This window comes from Balaenoptera physalus (assembly GCF_965194825.1).
Source record: "Balaenoptera physalus genome assembly, chromosome: 6".
Taxonomy (NCBI): domain Eukaryota; kingdom Metazoa; phylum Chordata; class Mammalia; order Artiodactyla; family Balaenopteridae; genus Balaenoptera; species Balaenoptera physalus.
The window spans coordinates 125276558-125291708 of record NC_138885.1 but is presented as its reverse complement, the minus strand read 5'-3'; the positions used below and the strand labels follow the sequence as shown (position 1 = coordinate 125291708).

At 38.4% G+C, this 15151-nt stretch overlaps 1 protein-coding gene across 8 annotated transcripts in view; it reads left to right on the top strand.

Annotated features, from left to right (window-relative positions):
- The window catches only part of DOCK10 (dedicator of cytokinesis 10), a 281723-nt gene that overhangs the window by 171709 nt on the left and 94863 nt on the right, over positions 1-15151 (top strand). For all 8 annotated transcript variants that reach the window (XR_014264570.1, XM_082464595.1, XM_082464594.1 and 5 more), the window contains 4 exons: positions 6935-7118; positions 8376-8461; positions 8731-8814; positions 8934-9089. Coding sequence is in view for 7 of the 8 variants with exons in the window: in XM_082464595.1 (XP_082320721.1) it covers positions 6935-7118; positions 8376-8461; positions 8731-8814; positions 8934-9089 (510 nt within the window). In the remaining variant the exon portion in view is untranslated. The remainder of the gene's footprint in view (positions 1-6934; positions 7119-8375; positions 8462-8730; positions 8815-8933; positions 9090-15151) is intronic.

The window sequence follows — 15151 nt, the reverse complement described above, 5'->3', positions numbered from 1 at the left end:
TGTGATAAGGATCTGGGAGATAGTGTGTCCTCAGCCATCCTTTCCTAGTCTTTCCATTAATTACAAAGGTCACAACTTTGAGAGATAAACACCCCATCATGGGAAAGCCCTTCTAGAAAGTATTGATTCACCTTCCTGAAATACCTACCTAAACTTGCTAATTTATCCATTTCTTTCTTCATTCATTCATTCATCCAGCAAACTTATTTAGTGCTTATGACATGCTAGAACTGTGCTTAGGCATTAGGAATTCCCTGCTGAAATCATAACCAGAGAAGAACATAGGCTCATAACTCACTATTACACAGTGTCTCAAGAGCTATAATGGAGGTATAAATGGCACTTTCTATGGAATGTTCTAGGAGCACGGAACAGTGATAAACTCTTCTGGGTTGGCTGGAAGGATGCATAGAAAAAATGGGCATATAGGTAGGAATCTCCAAGGTAGATTTTGCACCTTCAAGCACAACTGAATAATCCTACTTCACTTTCCAGTAGATAGCCATTCAAATACCCGGGAACATGTATTTTATCTTTTAAAGGGTTCGGCTCTGTATCCCTATATTTGTATTCCTCTTTATCAAGAGCTTGTTACTCTTTATAGAGGGAGGGACCTTTAGCTTCTTGAGATCACTTTGGGAAGGTAGACATCTGGCTCCCTTGTCACCTTATGTCTGCCAGTTCTTATGTATTTGCTTACAGCTCTTTCTAACTTGTAAGTTTTGCATCTGGAAAAAAAGACACTGAATCAGACAGTGCAAGTTTAGTCATTGTTCCAGCAAGTTCTCAGGCACAAATTGTGCCTGGAGACGAAACACATACACACAGAAGCACAAAGCAAATGAATAATAGGATGAATCAGACCTATTTTGTCAAGAATCATTGTCAGTTTCCCTTGAATAAAACAGCGAAGAGAAACAAAGAGTTTGCCTCAGGAAGTGCTACCTACCACCCAGCATGTTCAGGGCATTCATGCACATAACAGTCTTGAGTGAACAAGCCGTTTTAGTTTGCTTCATTCAGACCCATTCTATATCATTGTGCTTTCCTAAGAATGATCCTTGCAATTCTTAGAAATATATTTCAAGGGCGACTTCAAATAGAGAGAAACTCCTACCCAGAGACTTTAGGTGACGTTTATGATTGGAAATTTCCTGGATCTTGGTAAAATAGAGACCTAACAGTAGTTTTCCACTTTTTTGTCATGTCATCAAACAGTACTAGATCTGTTTTACACCCCTCATTCCCAATCTGAAGCAGAACTTCCAATTTTTGCTACTTCAGTTTTGATTTGAGACTAAGGGCTATTTGGACCTAAGCTAGCCTATCTTGTTCCGTAAGAGTCTTCTCATTGATTCATTCATTGGTCCATCCATCCATCCATCCATTCCAAATCCTGCCACTGCGAAAGGAGTGAATAGCCCAGGAATCCCAGCTTCCTAGGGTCCCTACCTCAACAGTGACAATGACTGATGTCACTTGATACATAAAGGCTTAAATGGGGGTGGTGTGGTGCTGAATGCTGTTGATTTCCTCCTAGGTGCTGATCTTCCACCTTGTGGATGTGGGTTCCAAGACAACGGCCTTAGGGGCTTAACCAGAGTCTAGAAATTCAGATGCCTTCTGCAGCTCAGGCCACTACAGGAAGGAAGTAGGGTCAGCTGTGAGATAACAGAAACAGCTCAGACTGTGTGTGCCCATATAAAGGCAGTCAAACTGGGAGGGGAAAAAATGTGTACCTCCCAAGGAAAATAAATTTAGAAGCCAACTATGACCTATAAACCCCCCATTAGCAAACCTTGGCTGTAAAGAATCTCACTTCCCGTGATAATAATAAAAACCAGAATGACACTTGTAATCTTCTTCATCTAATACATTATTTGACAACAGTTGATGGAACATGCATTATTATTGTCCCAATTTATTAAAATAAAACTCAGCGAGATAAAGTGGCTTGCCCAAGTCACAGAGCTAATAAATGGAAAAATTACATTTGAGGCAGAAGAATGTCCAAAGTTACAGAAAGATGCCCGAGGAAATGCTTTAGTGATCATACATCCAGTGGGCATGCTTGCATAGATACATACATTCATCCTACATAAGCCGCACAGGCAGAAGAAGCACTACAAAGATAGATGCTGGTGTGTCATTTAAGCAGTGAGTTTTAGATGTAGGATTTGTTTCAGCAAATACATATGGAAACTTTTGCTTTATGCAAAGCATTGTGGGAAAGCCAAACATGAATTAGATGTGGTTTGTGTCTTCAAAGAACTTCCGGCCTGTGGGAGGATGCACCGAAAAACACAGAACAGATATAGCACATGCCTGAGTAATTAAGCATGAGTGACACATCTCAAACAATAGGTTCTGATAACATATGTAAGAAGGATATTACATTTATCACTGCATGATGCTACCTTATATTATACATATGTAATATATATATATTGCTTATTTTTTCCTGACATTACATTACAGTAGAATGTAAGTTCAATGAGGGCAAGCAGTTCGCTTGAACATTTTTTAATGCTCTGTACTTGGCACATAGAAGGTAGCCAATATATCTTTGTTGAGTGAATGAACAAATAAGCATACAGAGAATGGAAAGGACGGCATGGGTGGTAGCCATCAATACCAGTAACCTGGATTTGACGTTGTGTGTTTCCTCTTAAAACTCTTCTCTTGTTTCGGCAAAATTCTGTAAAAGATGCTAGCTACATAATAGGTACAGTGGCATATTTTGCTTGAATAACTTCCTTCAATATTCAGTCCTCCATTGGCTTTGGTGGTTTTATTGGAGTATCTATTTCAAAACTCTTCCAGATGAATATTGTGGAAAGAGACCAGTTTGCCACAACTCATTAAGCACATCGTGTGGCATTAGGACATATTTCCAGTTTCCTTTTATTTATTAAGTCACGTAGATAGACTGTGGTGAGCTTGAATGAACCAAGTAGTTGCATCGGTCGCAAAGGATACTGATTTCAGGGAAATAAAGGAAACTTTGAGGAGTAATAAGAAGAAAACGATTACTTCTTGATTATCATTTTAATGACTTAACATTGCATTTCAAGATTATAAAAATGTCCCATTGGTTTTCTGCTTTGGGTTTTTCTTTTTTGCTGTTTTATATGCCATTATCTTGGAGATTATGGAGAGTGAGATGGAAAACCACTTAGGCATCGTAATCTTCCCCAACATAAGCTTCTCTTCACTGCAAGTAGTTCTGTTTCACTCCAAGGAGAAAAAGATAATTTGGCTTTTGAGAAGTTGTGAATTGAATATTTATTTCATTTATAAATATCCCTTTTTGAGAAACAAGGGCTTGTTATACTTTCCTCAAATTTTGAAAAAAATTTAATATATAATATTGTTGAAGTTGGCCATCATATTTAATTCATTTAAAGTACAGAAGGCAATTTAGAAAATCAAGTTTTGTTCTTATTTTGTCATGTTTGTTATTAGTTCCTTGACAGCTGCATTTGAAAGCAGGTTGCAGCTCAATCCACTTTTAATTTGGACCCAATATAAGCATTGTACATAGCTTTGCATCTGCCTGTCCCCATTGTTTACAGCATTAAATTAGTCAAGCAGATTCTTTCTTTTATTTTCAAGACAACACTGGGATTTGTTTGCATTCTGCTATGCTCAGATGCTATATATCTGCTCTGAACTCTGGACACTTCTAGTTCTTTTCTGAGTGTCTATTTCTGTTCCTGTTGCTTTTTGAAGGATACAATACTATCATAGCAACGTGTCTCTCTTTTATACCTGCTCTCGGCCATCTGTCTTTGCCCTCAGACCCTCTGTGTCAGTGCAGGTCACAGGCGGTTTTATGGACCTCCTTCTTCAGCACCCCAGGAAATGTGTGGGAGGGTGTGTGGAGGGAGTCTGCCCCACTCCTCATGGGGCAAGCATAGCTTTTAAGAATTTGCATTCCTAAAGAAGCTACCTGGAGGTTTGCTTTGCACAGGACAGGTAGGGGCCACTGCCTTTCCAGCGACCACCCCGCCTCTGTTTACACTGCAGCCAAAATGATCTCACAATGCAACTGTGGTCCTTTACTAGTCAAGTCACCCTTTCTGTACTCTCACAGAACACAGAGGGTTCTGCAAGAATAGTAGTATTCTCAACACACCATTGTAAAGCAATTATACTCCAATAAAGATGTTTAAAAAAAAATAGTAGTATTCTCATGTTGCAGTAACAATCCTGTTCTCAAAAAGAATTTTTATACCTTGATTTCATGCCTCTTCTTCAATACATTCATACAAAAGTTAAGTACATTTATCTTCCAATTTCACATTTGGGTGATTAATTGGTTAACACCCGTCTCCCCTGTTCCAACACCTTGTCTGTTTTTGCCCAGCACAAAATGTAAACACGCGAGAACCTCTTTAAGAATGAATACTGTCACTGCACTGAGGGTAACTAGTGAGATTCTGCCCTTATCAGGCTCATGGGCGATTGAAAATGGCAGCCTGCAAGTGCGTCATTACAGGGCAAAGAAATAATAAAAATTGACAATAATACGAAAGTATGGACACGAGCAAAGAGCTTGTCCTTGGCAGAGTCTAGAAAGTGCCATTTGAGCTGTGAGATTCCACAGTGAGGATCACAGTTAGCTTTTTAGCTAATTCTTCTTTCTCCTTCAATTCCCAAATTTTACTTTTTCTTGAGTCTTGTATGATGCCCGCTGTCTACTTTCAGAAACCAGAACATCCCAGGCCATGGTTACCCATTTGGTGTGTGACTGTGCCAGGCAGGTGGCAAAGAAGGAGAACGGCATCTGATGAGCATCTTCTTTGTGCCGGGTCATCTCAGGGGATGTTAAAGGATAAAGGGATTATTTCCTGTCTCCACCACTTGCTGTCCATGTATCCCAAGCATATTTTCATTTGTCTCCCCAAGCCTCAATGTTACCATACGTTAAATGGAATGATACAGTTTCTCTCATAGAGTTATTATGAGATTTAAATGAAATGGTGACTGTGAAATGGTCAGCACAGTGCCAGGTATATAGATGGCAAGTGTTTAGTAAGTGTCATGTTTGTAGTAGTAACCGTACTGTTGTGGAAGTTGAAAGGAGAACGCTATTTGGGGAAGTTTTTAAGAGCCTCCCAAAGAAAGAGAACACTACCAGGAGTATACTAAAAATTATTCTTTCTTGCCACCAAGAAAGAGCAATCCTGTTCTCAGAAAGAATTTATACCCTGATGTTTAGCCGCAACCCCGCACTGTAGTGCCGCTCTCATCTCAGGGTTCTACTATTGTTTGTATTTTACTTATCTTAATTGTGTAGGTTTTGCTTTATTACAGTTGTGAGTTCTCTAAAGGCTTTAGAACAGTGTGGGTAAGAGTTGAATACTTGTATCAGAGGTACCTAGGAGTGAATTAAAGGTGGAATATCTTCAGAAATTCTTACAGCCACCGCAGGTTATATAACCCTAGTTCATATCATCGGGGGAAGTTTCTACTTTGCATTTATATTTCTAATCTCATGGCAGGAATATATAAAACTGCTGTAATAATCTGCTTTTGTATTCCCTCTACTTTAAATGTGCTTCTTTGATCTTTAAACAGCTCACTTCTTTTTACAGATTTCACCTTCTGTGAAAGTTCAATCTAAAGTAGCTACTCATCGCATCAGACCATTTTAATTCTCTGCACAACAGAGAATCTTTGTTTTTCATTTGTTTGTTCATTTCTTCAATCATTCATTCATTCCCAAGGATAAGAACCTCTTCTGTCTCATTTATAAGATATGACTGTTTTGAACACACTGCTGTTGAATCCTTCTATGTGAGAGCCCTGGTACAGGACAGAGTCGTGACCCAGCTCTCATGGAGGCAGATGTAAGGGAGGAATATACCGTTCAAACAAACAAATGAAAGGGAATAAGCATGTAATCCCAAGTTGTTGTGAGTGCCCCGGAGGACAAGAACCTTGTCCTAACTGGGGAACTGGGGAAGGTTCACTGAGCAAGGGTAACTTCACTTGAGGTCTGAAGAGTGAATACAAGTCACGTAAGTACTTGAAGGGCAAACTTCGTGCTGTGTGTGTGAACACATGCATCATGATTGGGACGGGAGGGTTGTTTCAGGCCTCTGTGGCAGCAACAAAGCCTATGATGGGAGCACATCCAGGGAACTAGAACAAAGCCTCGTGGATTGGTCACAAAATGCAAAGTAGAGATGTCAAGTTAGAGAAAAGTCTGGAGGTTGGTGGAGAAGCCAGAGACAGAGAAAGGAATTGGAGGTCCCTGGCATATGGCTGTCATTTAAAACCGTTGGACCAGATGAGAAAGAAAGGAGTCTAAGGCAGAGCTGAGGTTAGCATGAAAAGTCACCAAGATAAGGAAGAGCCAGTAGAGGTGACTGAAAAGCGGTGGCCATTCAGGAGGAAAGAAAACTAGAATAGAGTGTAGTCATGGAGAAACCCAGAGAGAGATGGGTTTCAAGAAGCCACTGTGTTAATTCTGATGAAAGGTCAAGGAAGATATGAAGAAAGAGATGTCCTTGGGTAGTACAGCAGCATAGAGTTTGTTGGTGTTCTTGGCAAGTGCTGCCTCTGGGATAGGATGGGGTCAAAAACCCAACTGGAGTGAGCTGTAGACCGAACACAAGGTGAGAAACTGAAGGCAGCAACTCAAAGCAGCTATTTGAAGAAGCTTAGAATATACTCCTCCACCTGCCTGAAGATGAAATTTTTGAGCCAGCCGGCTCATCCAATCAAGAAAAACATAAATAAAATACCTGTCCGTACAGAAAGGCTTGAAAGAAACCAAACGAAATGATTCTCATCCAGCTAAATTTTTGTCCTGTTTTGGAAGATCTCCTTGATGTCACCTACTCGTGAGGAAAGACCCTGTAAGAAACGTCTCCCACTCTCTAAGACTTGGTGTCTGGTGTTTTTCTTTCTTTTCATGCCACAGAATAACCGACTAAGAAAATACGCCTTTGAATTGAAAATGAATGACCTGACCTATTTTGTGCTGGCGGCTGAGACGGAGTCAGATATGGATGAATGGATCCACACCCTCAACCGCATCCTGCAGATCAGTCCTGAGGGGCCCGCTCAGGGCAGGAGGAGCGCCGAGCTCACGGATCTGGGGCTGGGTGAGCGCACACACACCCACCTCCCTTCCCTCGCGACGTGCGACCTGTGCATCTGGTTCATTTCAGCTGCTCCTAACCCTGGTAGCTGTCAGGTGTAGCTCTTCCAACCCTGAGCCATTCGCTCCAGGAAATCACCCGTAAACCTTTACTTTTACTCAATAGTGAGAATCACACACAGAGGTATGATTTTGAGTTGCCTGGCAATGCTTTGAGGCTGACATCCAGCAAACGATGTTAGGAACCAATGGTCAGCAGTATTAAAAATATACCCATGTCTGATGCGGTGTTAGAGGGGAGATTCTGTGTTTTATAGCCTTTCATTAAATTTAATTAATGAACATTATACTCTGTAATGGCAAATATGCATTCTTTCCTTTCAGTTGAAAGGCATCTTTCACATGTGCTTTTGACCCCACGGAGATCAGCCTAGTTGTGGAAGTTCCATAAATTTTGCATGGTATTAGAGATTATTATAAGACAAATTTTTTTTTTCTGCCCATCCTAATTCTTTCATATAATGCTAATCCAGGCTAGGCAAAGAGAAGAGAACAAGAGAGGAAAGAAAGGATGAAAAGTAGGGGAGAAAAAGGTCTATAGCCTCATGGAAGACAAGTTCACCTTCAGAGTCAGTCACTTCTAAAGGAAAATTACTTTAAGACATTTTTCATAACACATGATATGTTATTTTAAGTCTTTAAGTTCTGATAGTCTATGTATCATATGAGAGAGTCATGAGATAAGAAGGAAGAAAATTATGGTTGATTTTAGTACAACTGCTAAGTATCATAGTAAGTGTTTTACATTCATGATTTACTTAATAATAATCAACTAGAATATTAATGTTTACAGAGTCTTAGAGAGTTTAACTGAAGCTAGAATGTGGGTTTTACATTGATGGGCTAAGAATCAGAATTATCCAAAATATATTCATATATAAGAAAACTTTAGTATGCATTAATGAAGTGAGACAAAACAACCTCAAGTATAAATGTAGTATTGTAAGTGTCCAGAGTTCTTATGGACACAGGATGGTGTCATGGAAAGAGTCCCAAAATGATCAACAGGACATCTGATTTCCAGGCCCAGTTCATCTAACAATACAGAATACTAGAGCCAGGACACAGTGAAGGCATCTCCTCACCAATATCCATCCCCCGTCGCTCTTGAGTCTAACCCAGCTGTTATATGTCACAGGCTAGAGAAATGAATGATTCATGAGGACTGTTTAATAACCCAGTCTTGGTGTATCTTTTCAAGATTCCCTGGATAATTCTATGACTTGTGAATGCACACCGGAGGAAACAGATTCTTCAGAGAACAACCTACACCCAGACTTCACAAAAGTAATAAAGCTGACGTTTTTCTACGCAAATAAATTCGAATTACTTATTGTTTATTGCTTTCATGGAAAAGGTATAAATGCTTTAAGATTTAGACTAAGAAACACAACAGTCAAAAAACAAAAGCATGTTTCTATAAGATTGTGGAGTGTTAATGGATGATATTAAAGCAGTGCTGATACTAAGGGGCTATTTCTTGGCCATGTGGATGGAGCTGGGCTGTAAGTTTCTGGCTATTTAGATACTAAGAACTAACACAGTTTTCTCTGTAGTACCTCACAGAAACTGAAGAGATTGTCAAAGCAACTCGAAACATGGAGAGGCTAAATCTGTTCTTGCTGGATCCAGATATAGATGTAAGTCGGATTTCTCTCTAAGCAGACATGAACTTGATTTGTACAGTTGTGGTTTATAATTTAGAATCTCTTTTCTTATGATGGGTGTTTGTTGAGTAGAACTTTCCAAACTTTTTTAGAGCTTGAAACTTCAGAAGAAGGATCTTTTAGAACCTGAGTTTGTGATCAAACCATTTGAAGAAAAAGCTGCCAAGAGAATCATGATCATTTGTAAAGCTCTCAACTTAAATCTTCAGGGATGTGTTACAGAGAATGAAAATGATCCGGTAACAAATGTAAGTTTCTCTTCTGTTACAGCCTATAGGATCAGCCAACATCACACCGCCCTCGTTAAAATCTTTTATTCAATTCCTGATCTTTCCAGGCACTGAGTTCACACCCTCAATTGTACCAAGGGTATGATTGACAGCATTTTTCCGCATGAAAAAATGCACAAGTTATGAAGTGGAATTGTCAATATACTGCCATAAAATTTCCCTTTTAACTTAAAGAAGTATCAAAGGGATTATGCTCTAGGGTTCTTTCCATTAAATCAGCACAGTGGTTCAGAGTTTCCAAAGATATTGTTTGTATCTTCTTGGAACTTGAGATGGCTTTTAAATTGATATTTTTATTTTAATATTTATATGTTAATTTTCATGTATATTAGAGAATATTTATAATGAGCAAATCAACCCTGTGATTTCACAGCTACTACTGCTTACAACAAGGCTAAATAGTGAATCAAGTAAAATAATATTATATAAATATTAAATAAATAATACATGTAAATGGGAGGGGAAAAAAGGTGCTTCACTGATATTTGGGAAACATCACTGTACTCATTAAATCCATACAAGAGTCCTCTTCTTACCAAGTGAGCTCTCTTGAGAGTTTGCGCTTAGTATTCTAAGGGACAATTCTATACTAATTGTAAATGTATGTGTAGGAAGAAGACGTTTTGTGAGCATAAATATTATTAAAGGTTGAACTATAAAAAAGGAAATAAAAAACACTCATAATCCTAACATCAGAAATCATTGTTAATATATTGGTGTGTTCCCTTTCATTCTTTGCTAATGCATTCTTTCATTCTTTGCAAATGCTAATGCATTTCTAATAAAGCATCCCTCAATTGTCATCTTTCACCTTAAAGAAGAAAACTTATTTCCAGATCCATGATACAAGCCACACTTGCTTTTAGAAGGTAGAAGCAGCATTAAGTTTTCCCTGCAGATTGCACACACAATCCCGTACATGCCTTTATTTATGATGTAGTAAAACGAGCCTTGTTAGTTTGACAGTGAGTAGCTGGCAAAATGGGTGAACTCTTTCGAAAGACTGTAACCTACTGCCCTTGGGTCTTCAGGCACCTCACTGGTTGTCTGAGCCTCCTTCTTGCTGGTGTAATAGCAGGACAACGGTACATGCTATGGAGCTCAGGAGAACGAGGAGAATCAAGTGACAAATGCCTGACTTTCCCACTTACAAGTTGTTCCATGCTGGGCAAGTGGCTTAACCTCAGCCTCCTGTTCTGAAAATGGGGAAAATAATAATACTATTTCAAATAGCCATTGTGAAGATTAAATATGGTGCCCGGCGCATAGTAAGCATTCATTAAATATTAACTGTTATTCTAATATGTGGGAAATTGCTTTGAAATTTGTAAATACAATGCATGCAAGGTATTGATGTTTTCAGTGTTACCTGTGAGATTCTTGTTGACAAGTAAGCTAAAATTGAAATTTGTTGCCAGTAAGAATCTTCCTCCAAAATGAAGCTTCCTCATATTTTATAACTGTAACTGTGCACTAGGTTATGTGAGACTGAAAGTAGTTGAAATTGAGTTTATTCATTCTCCAGCAAATATTTATTCAGTGCAGCTACTAGGCCCAGACTTGTTCTAAGTACTGGAGAAACAGCAGGGAACGAGATCAACCACGTCCCTAGCCTCTTGAAGATTAGTTTCTTTTGGAAAAGGACCGAAGTAAATAAGGAAACGAATAAATTAACAAGATAATTGCACATTGTGCAAAGTTCTTTAAAATAAATCAATATAGAGAGATGTGATACAGAGGAACTGGAAAGAAGGCTGCTGTAGATGGGGGGCCATGGGAGGCCTCTCTGAGCGGGTGACATTTGAACAGAGACCAAAGGTTGAGAAGGATAAAACGTCAGGTCAGGGCAAAAGATGCCAGGTGGAAGAAAGAACAAGTGTGAATGCCCTGAGACAGGTAAGTCTTGGCAAGTTCTGGGAACTGAAAGGAGATAGTGAGGGGAAGGGCAGACCAAGATGCGGTGGGAGAAACAGTACAGGGTAAGATTAGGTAGGGTCTTATAAGCTGTAGCAAAGAGTTTGGATTTATCCTAGGTGTGAGTGGAGGCTGTTCAAGAGTTTAAAGCACATTAAAATGGTGTGATCTAATTTGTGTTTTTAAAACATTCCATTAGAAGAATGGATTGGAGGAAACAAGAGTTGAACAGGGAAAGCAGTTAGAAGTCTCTTACTATAGTTCACATCATGGCTTGCGCTAGGGCTGGCAAGGAGGAGGGAGAGGAATGGATGGATTTGACTGCTGTTTTGTAAATTGAACTGACGGTTTTTTCAGATACATTGCATATACAGGATAAGGGGAAGGGAAATCTGAAGGATGAGTCCCTAGTTTTTGCTTTAAACACTTAGACGCGTGGTGGTGCCATTACTAAGAGGACAAGACTAGAGGAAGAGCAGATTTGGGGGATACAGACCAAAAAGTTCATTATGGATATGTGAAGCTTAATCAGCCTATTAGATATCCAAATAGAGATGGCCAGTGGGCAGATTCAAATACAAGTTTGGAACTCAAGGGAATGGCATGGACAGAGATACAAATTTGGAAGTCTGATACAGGCAGTGACCTAGAGGGAATCAATCATGTAGGAATTTCTCTGTGTGTAGGAAACATTTAATGGATGAATAGAGAAGTGACCAAAGAAGAATCAGAAGGAATGGTCATTGATGTAGAGATAAGCCAGGAAAGAGTGGGTCATGATGCCAAGAGAGAAAGGGTCAGCTATGTGGAATGGTGCTGAGAAGCTGAATAACACGAAGCCAGAGAGCAGCGTGGTAGATGTGGCCACATGGAGGGTGACGAGAGCAGAAAAAAGTTCCTTGGAGTGAAAATGTTAGAGGAGTAATCAGAACGTACTTTCATTCAGGAGTGAAAAAAAAACTAGAAACTTAGGTCTTGAAACTATATTTGGAAATATCAGGAAAATTTAACCTAAATTATAATGTCACTTAATCTAAATTTTATTAAATAAAAATAAGTGCTTTTTTTGACCAGGTACATCCTTAAGTGTGATTAAAAACTCAGATTTAGAAACGGAAACTCAAAGATAATGGGCTTTTCTTTCCAGTGCCAGGGGCATATGGCTCCTTCCACATGGCTTCGTATCTTTATACTAAAGCCCATATTCAGAAGCTAAATGTGTGTATTTGGGCCAATCTCGCCAGGCAAGAGAACGTGTGCAATTCAAAGCGCAGCTTTTGTGAGCCCTTTCTTATCTGTCAGGCCATAGGAATAAGTCAATTCCAAGTGCTCTGTATGTCTCTATCATTTTTAATTTATTTTACAGTGATACAAATGTTTAAAAACTAGGAAAAGAATTTTAAGAATAATTTCATAGTGCTTATAAACAGTAATGTAAAAAAACTGAGAAAACAGCCTCACCTGAACTCAACTGCAACTTTATATGTAGTGGCATTGTTTTAAAAAATCTTTGTGTGATTATTCAGTGACACTCATTAATGTCGCTGTTTTTAAATTCATTGTTTTTAACTCAGTGAGCATGCTTTTAAGTTAATTGAAATATTTCTCCAAGTTGCTGAAGAGCCAACAATTCAATAGCATTTAATGAATGAGCTTCTAAAAAGACACCCTAAAAGAACTTTTTCATGATGAGGAAACAATACTTGACAGCATGTAATTTTTTATTCAGTCAATTGAAAACCAAATTCAGGTTGATGGTTTTAGAGTATAAAATATTTCTTTGAAAACAGAAATTGATTCCAAAAATCTGAATAAAACTGATTCACAGCTGAGCTACATTTAAAATGCCATGTTCTTGAATTTTTGTAAAGAGAAGTACAGAATTCTAAACATCAGAAACCTATGACTTAATTTGTTAGGCTTTGAAAGTTCTTTACTAAACAACCCTTTATTGAAAAGCTGGTGATTCAAAAAGTAAGATATGAATGGCCATCATCAAAAAGTCTACAAACAATAAATGCTGGAGAGGGTATGCAGAAAAGGGAACCATTATGCACTGTTGGTGGGAATGCAAATTGATATAGCCACTATGGAGAATAGTATGGAGGTTCCTTAAAAAACTAAAAATAGAACTACCATATGACCCAGCAATCCCACTACTGAGCATATACCCTGAGAAAACCATAATTCAAAAGGACACATGTGCTCCAATGTTCATTGCAGCTCTATTTACAATAGCCAGGAAATGGAAACAACCTAAATGTCCAATGAGATGAATGGATAAAGAAGATGTGGTACATATATACAATGGAATATTACCCAGCAATAAAAAGGAACAAAACTGGGTCATTTGTAGAGATGTAGATGGACCTAGAGTGTGTCATACAGAGTGAAGTAAGTCAGAAAGAGAAAAACAAATATCGTACATTAACGCCTACATGTGGAATCTAGAAAAATGGTACAAATGAAAGTATTTGCAAGGCAGGATAGAGACACAGACGTAGAGAACGGACATGTGGACATGGTGGGGGGGAAAGGGGGTGGGATGAATTGGGAGATTGGGATTGGCATATACACACTACCATGTGTAAAATAGATAGCTAGTGGGAACCTGCTGTATAGCACAGGGAGCTCAGCTCGGTGCTCTGTGATGACCTAGATGGGTGGGATGGGGGTGGGGGAGGGAGGTCTAAGAGGGAGGGGATATAGGTTTACATATAGCTGATTCACTTCATTGTACAGCAGAAACTAACACAACATTGTAAAGCAATTTTACTACAATTTAAAAAAGGTAAGATGTGACATTTAAGTTGAAAAAGGTGGATTGGAAAAAATAAGTGAAGCACCATATGAGCTTTAATTTCTGATGGATTATCAAAGTAGGTAATTTATTTCCATTCACGAAGCAGCAATGAAAATCAAAAGGCAGCAATTCACAAAAACTCAATAAGGATATTTTTCCTTTGACCTTCAATGTGTTTGGGGCTCCTACCTGAGTTATTTTCACATAATTTTGTATTTTTCGACTCTTAGCAGACTACCACTGCCACAAACCAAGAGTTTTTCTAAACAAAATTAAATTGGTAAAACATGAAACTTTTACACTTTGTCTTATTTTTAAAAAATAATGTGTTGAATTTTATTTTATGTGTAATTCTAACAGTAAGGGAGCTGGCAGGTATTGCTAATATTAAGGAATTAAACTAATACCCCTGTTATAAACTAGCCATAATCCTGCATTTCAGAGAACACAAGATACTTATTAAACATTCAGCAAAATCCACAGCATGAGTGAGTCTGTACAGTGATGAACTTGGTCACAATGTATTTTTTGTGTATAACCTGCTTATCCACAGAATCCTGGTGGATGAGACGCATCAATTCAAAATTAAGTACCATAAACAAAAGTTAAAAAACTTTTTATAAGTATATTCATTTTAAGAAGCCTGTAGTTAATTACATATGTATGTATGTATATATTTATTCATATGTGTGTTTATGTACATATGTCTGTGTAGATAATTGCATATACATATATCGGGTTGGCCAAAAAGTTCATTCTTTTTTTCCATGTTCCAGAAAAACCTGAGTGAACTTTTTGGCCAACCAATATTTATTTCAGTCCTTGTTTTATTTAATTTCTCTTGCATTTGACATTTTTCTAGTTGAAAATTATTTCTTTCTGAAATCTTTCTTCTTCTGTGTCTGTGATAACTCTGGCAGCATTAAAAAAATTTTATTAGCTTGTTTTTAAAAATCTCTCTCCACTCCCCCATCTCCTTTATAAGCTGTTTTCCCTACTCCAGTCTCTATCCTGTGCATGTTTATATTTCCTAGGATGCCATTCTGATTCTCTTATTTTTATTTAATGCCTTGAATAGGCACCCACATCCCCAAATCTTTTGGGTTCAGATCTCCAGCCCAATTTCCTTGACTGGACTCAAAACTCATATACCCAACTGCTCCTGGAATGTCCTACAGAGGATTCTCTGTACTAAAGAATTCATCTTTGTATCTTCATCCTATATATTAGTGAATGGCATTGTCATTCACTTAGTTTCCTATAGCCCCAAACCTGGGAATTTTCTTTTATTCATGCCCCTGTG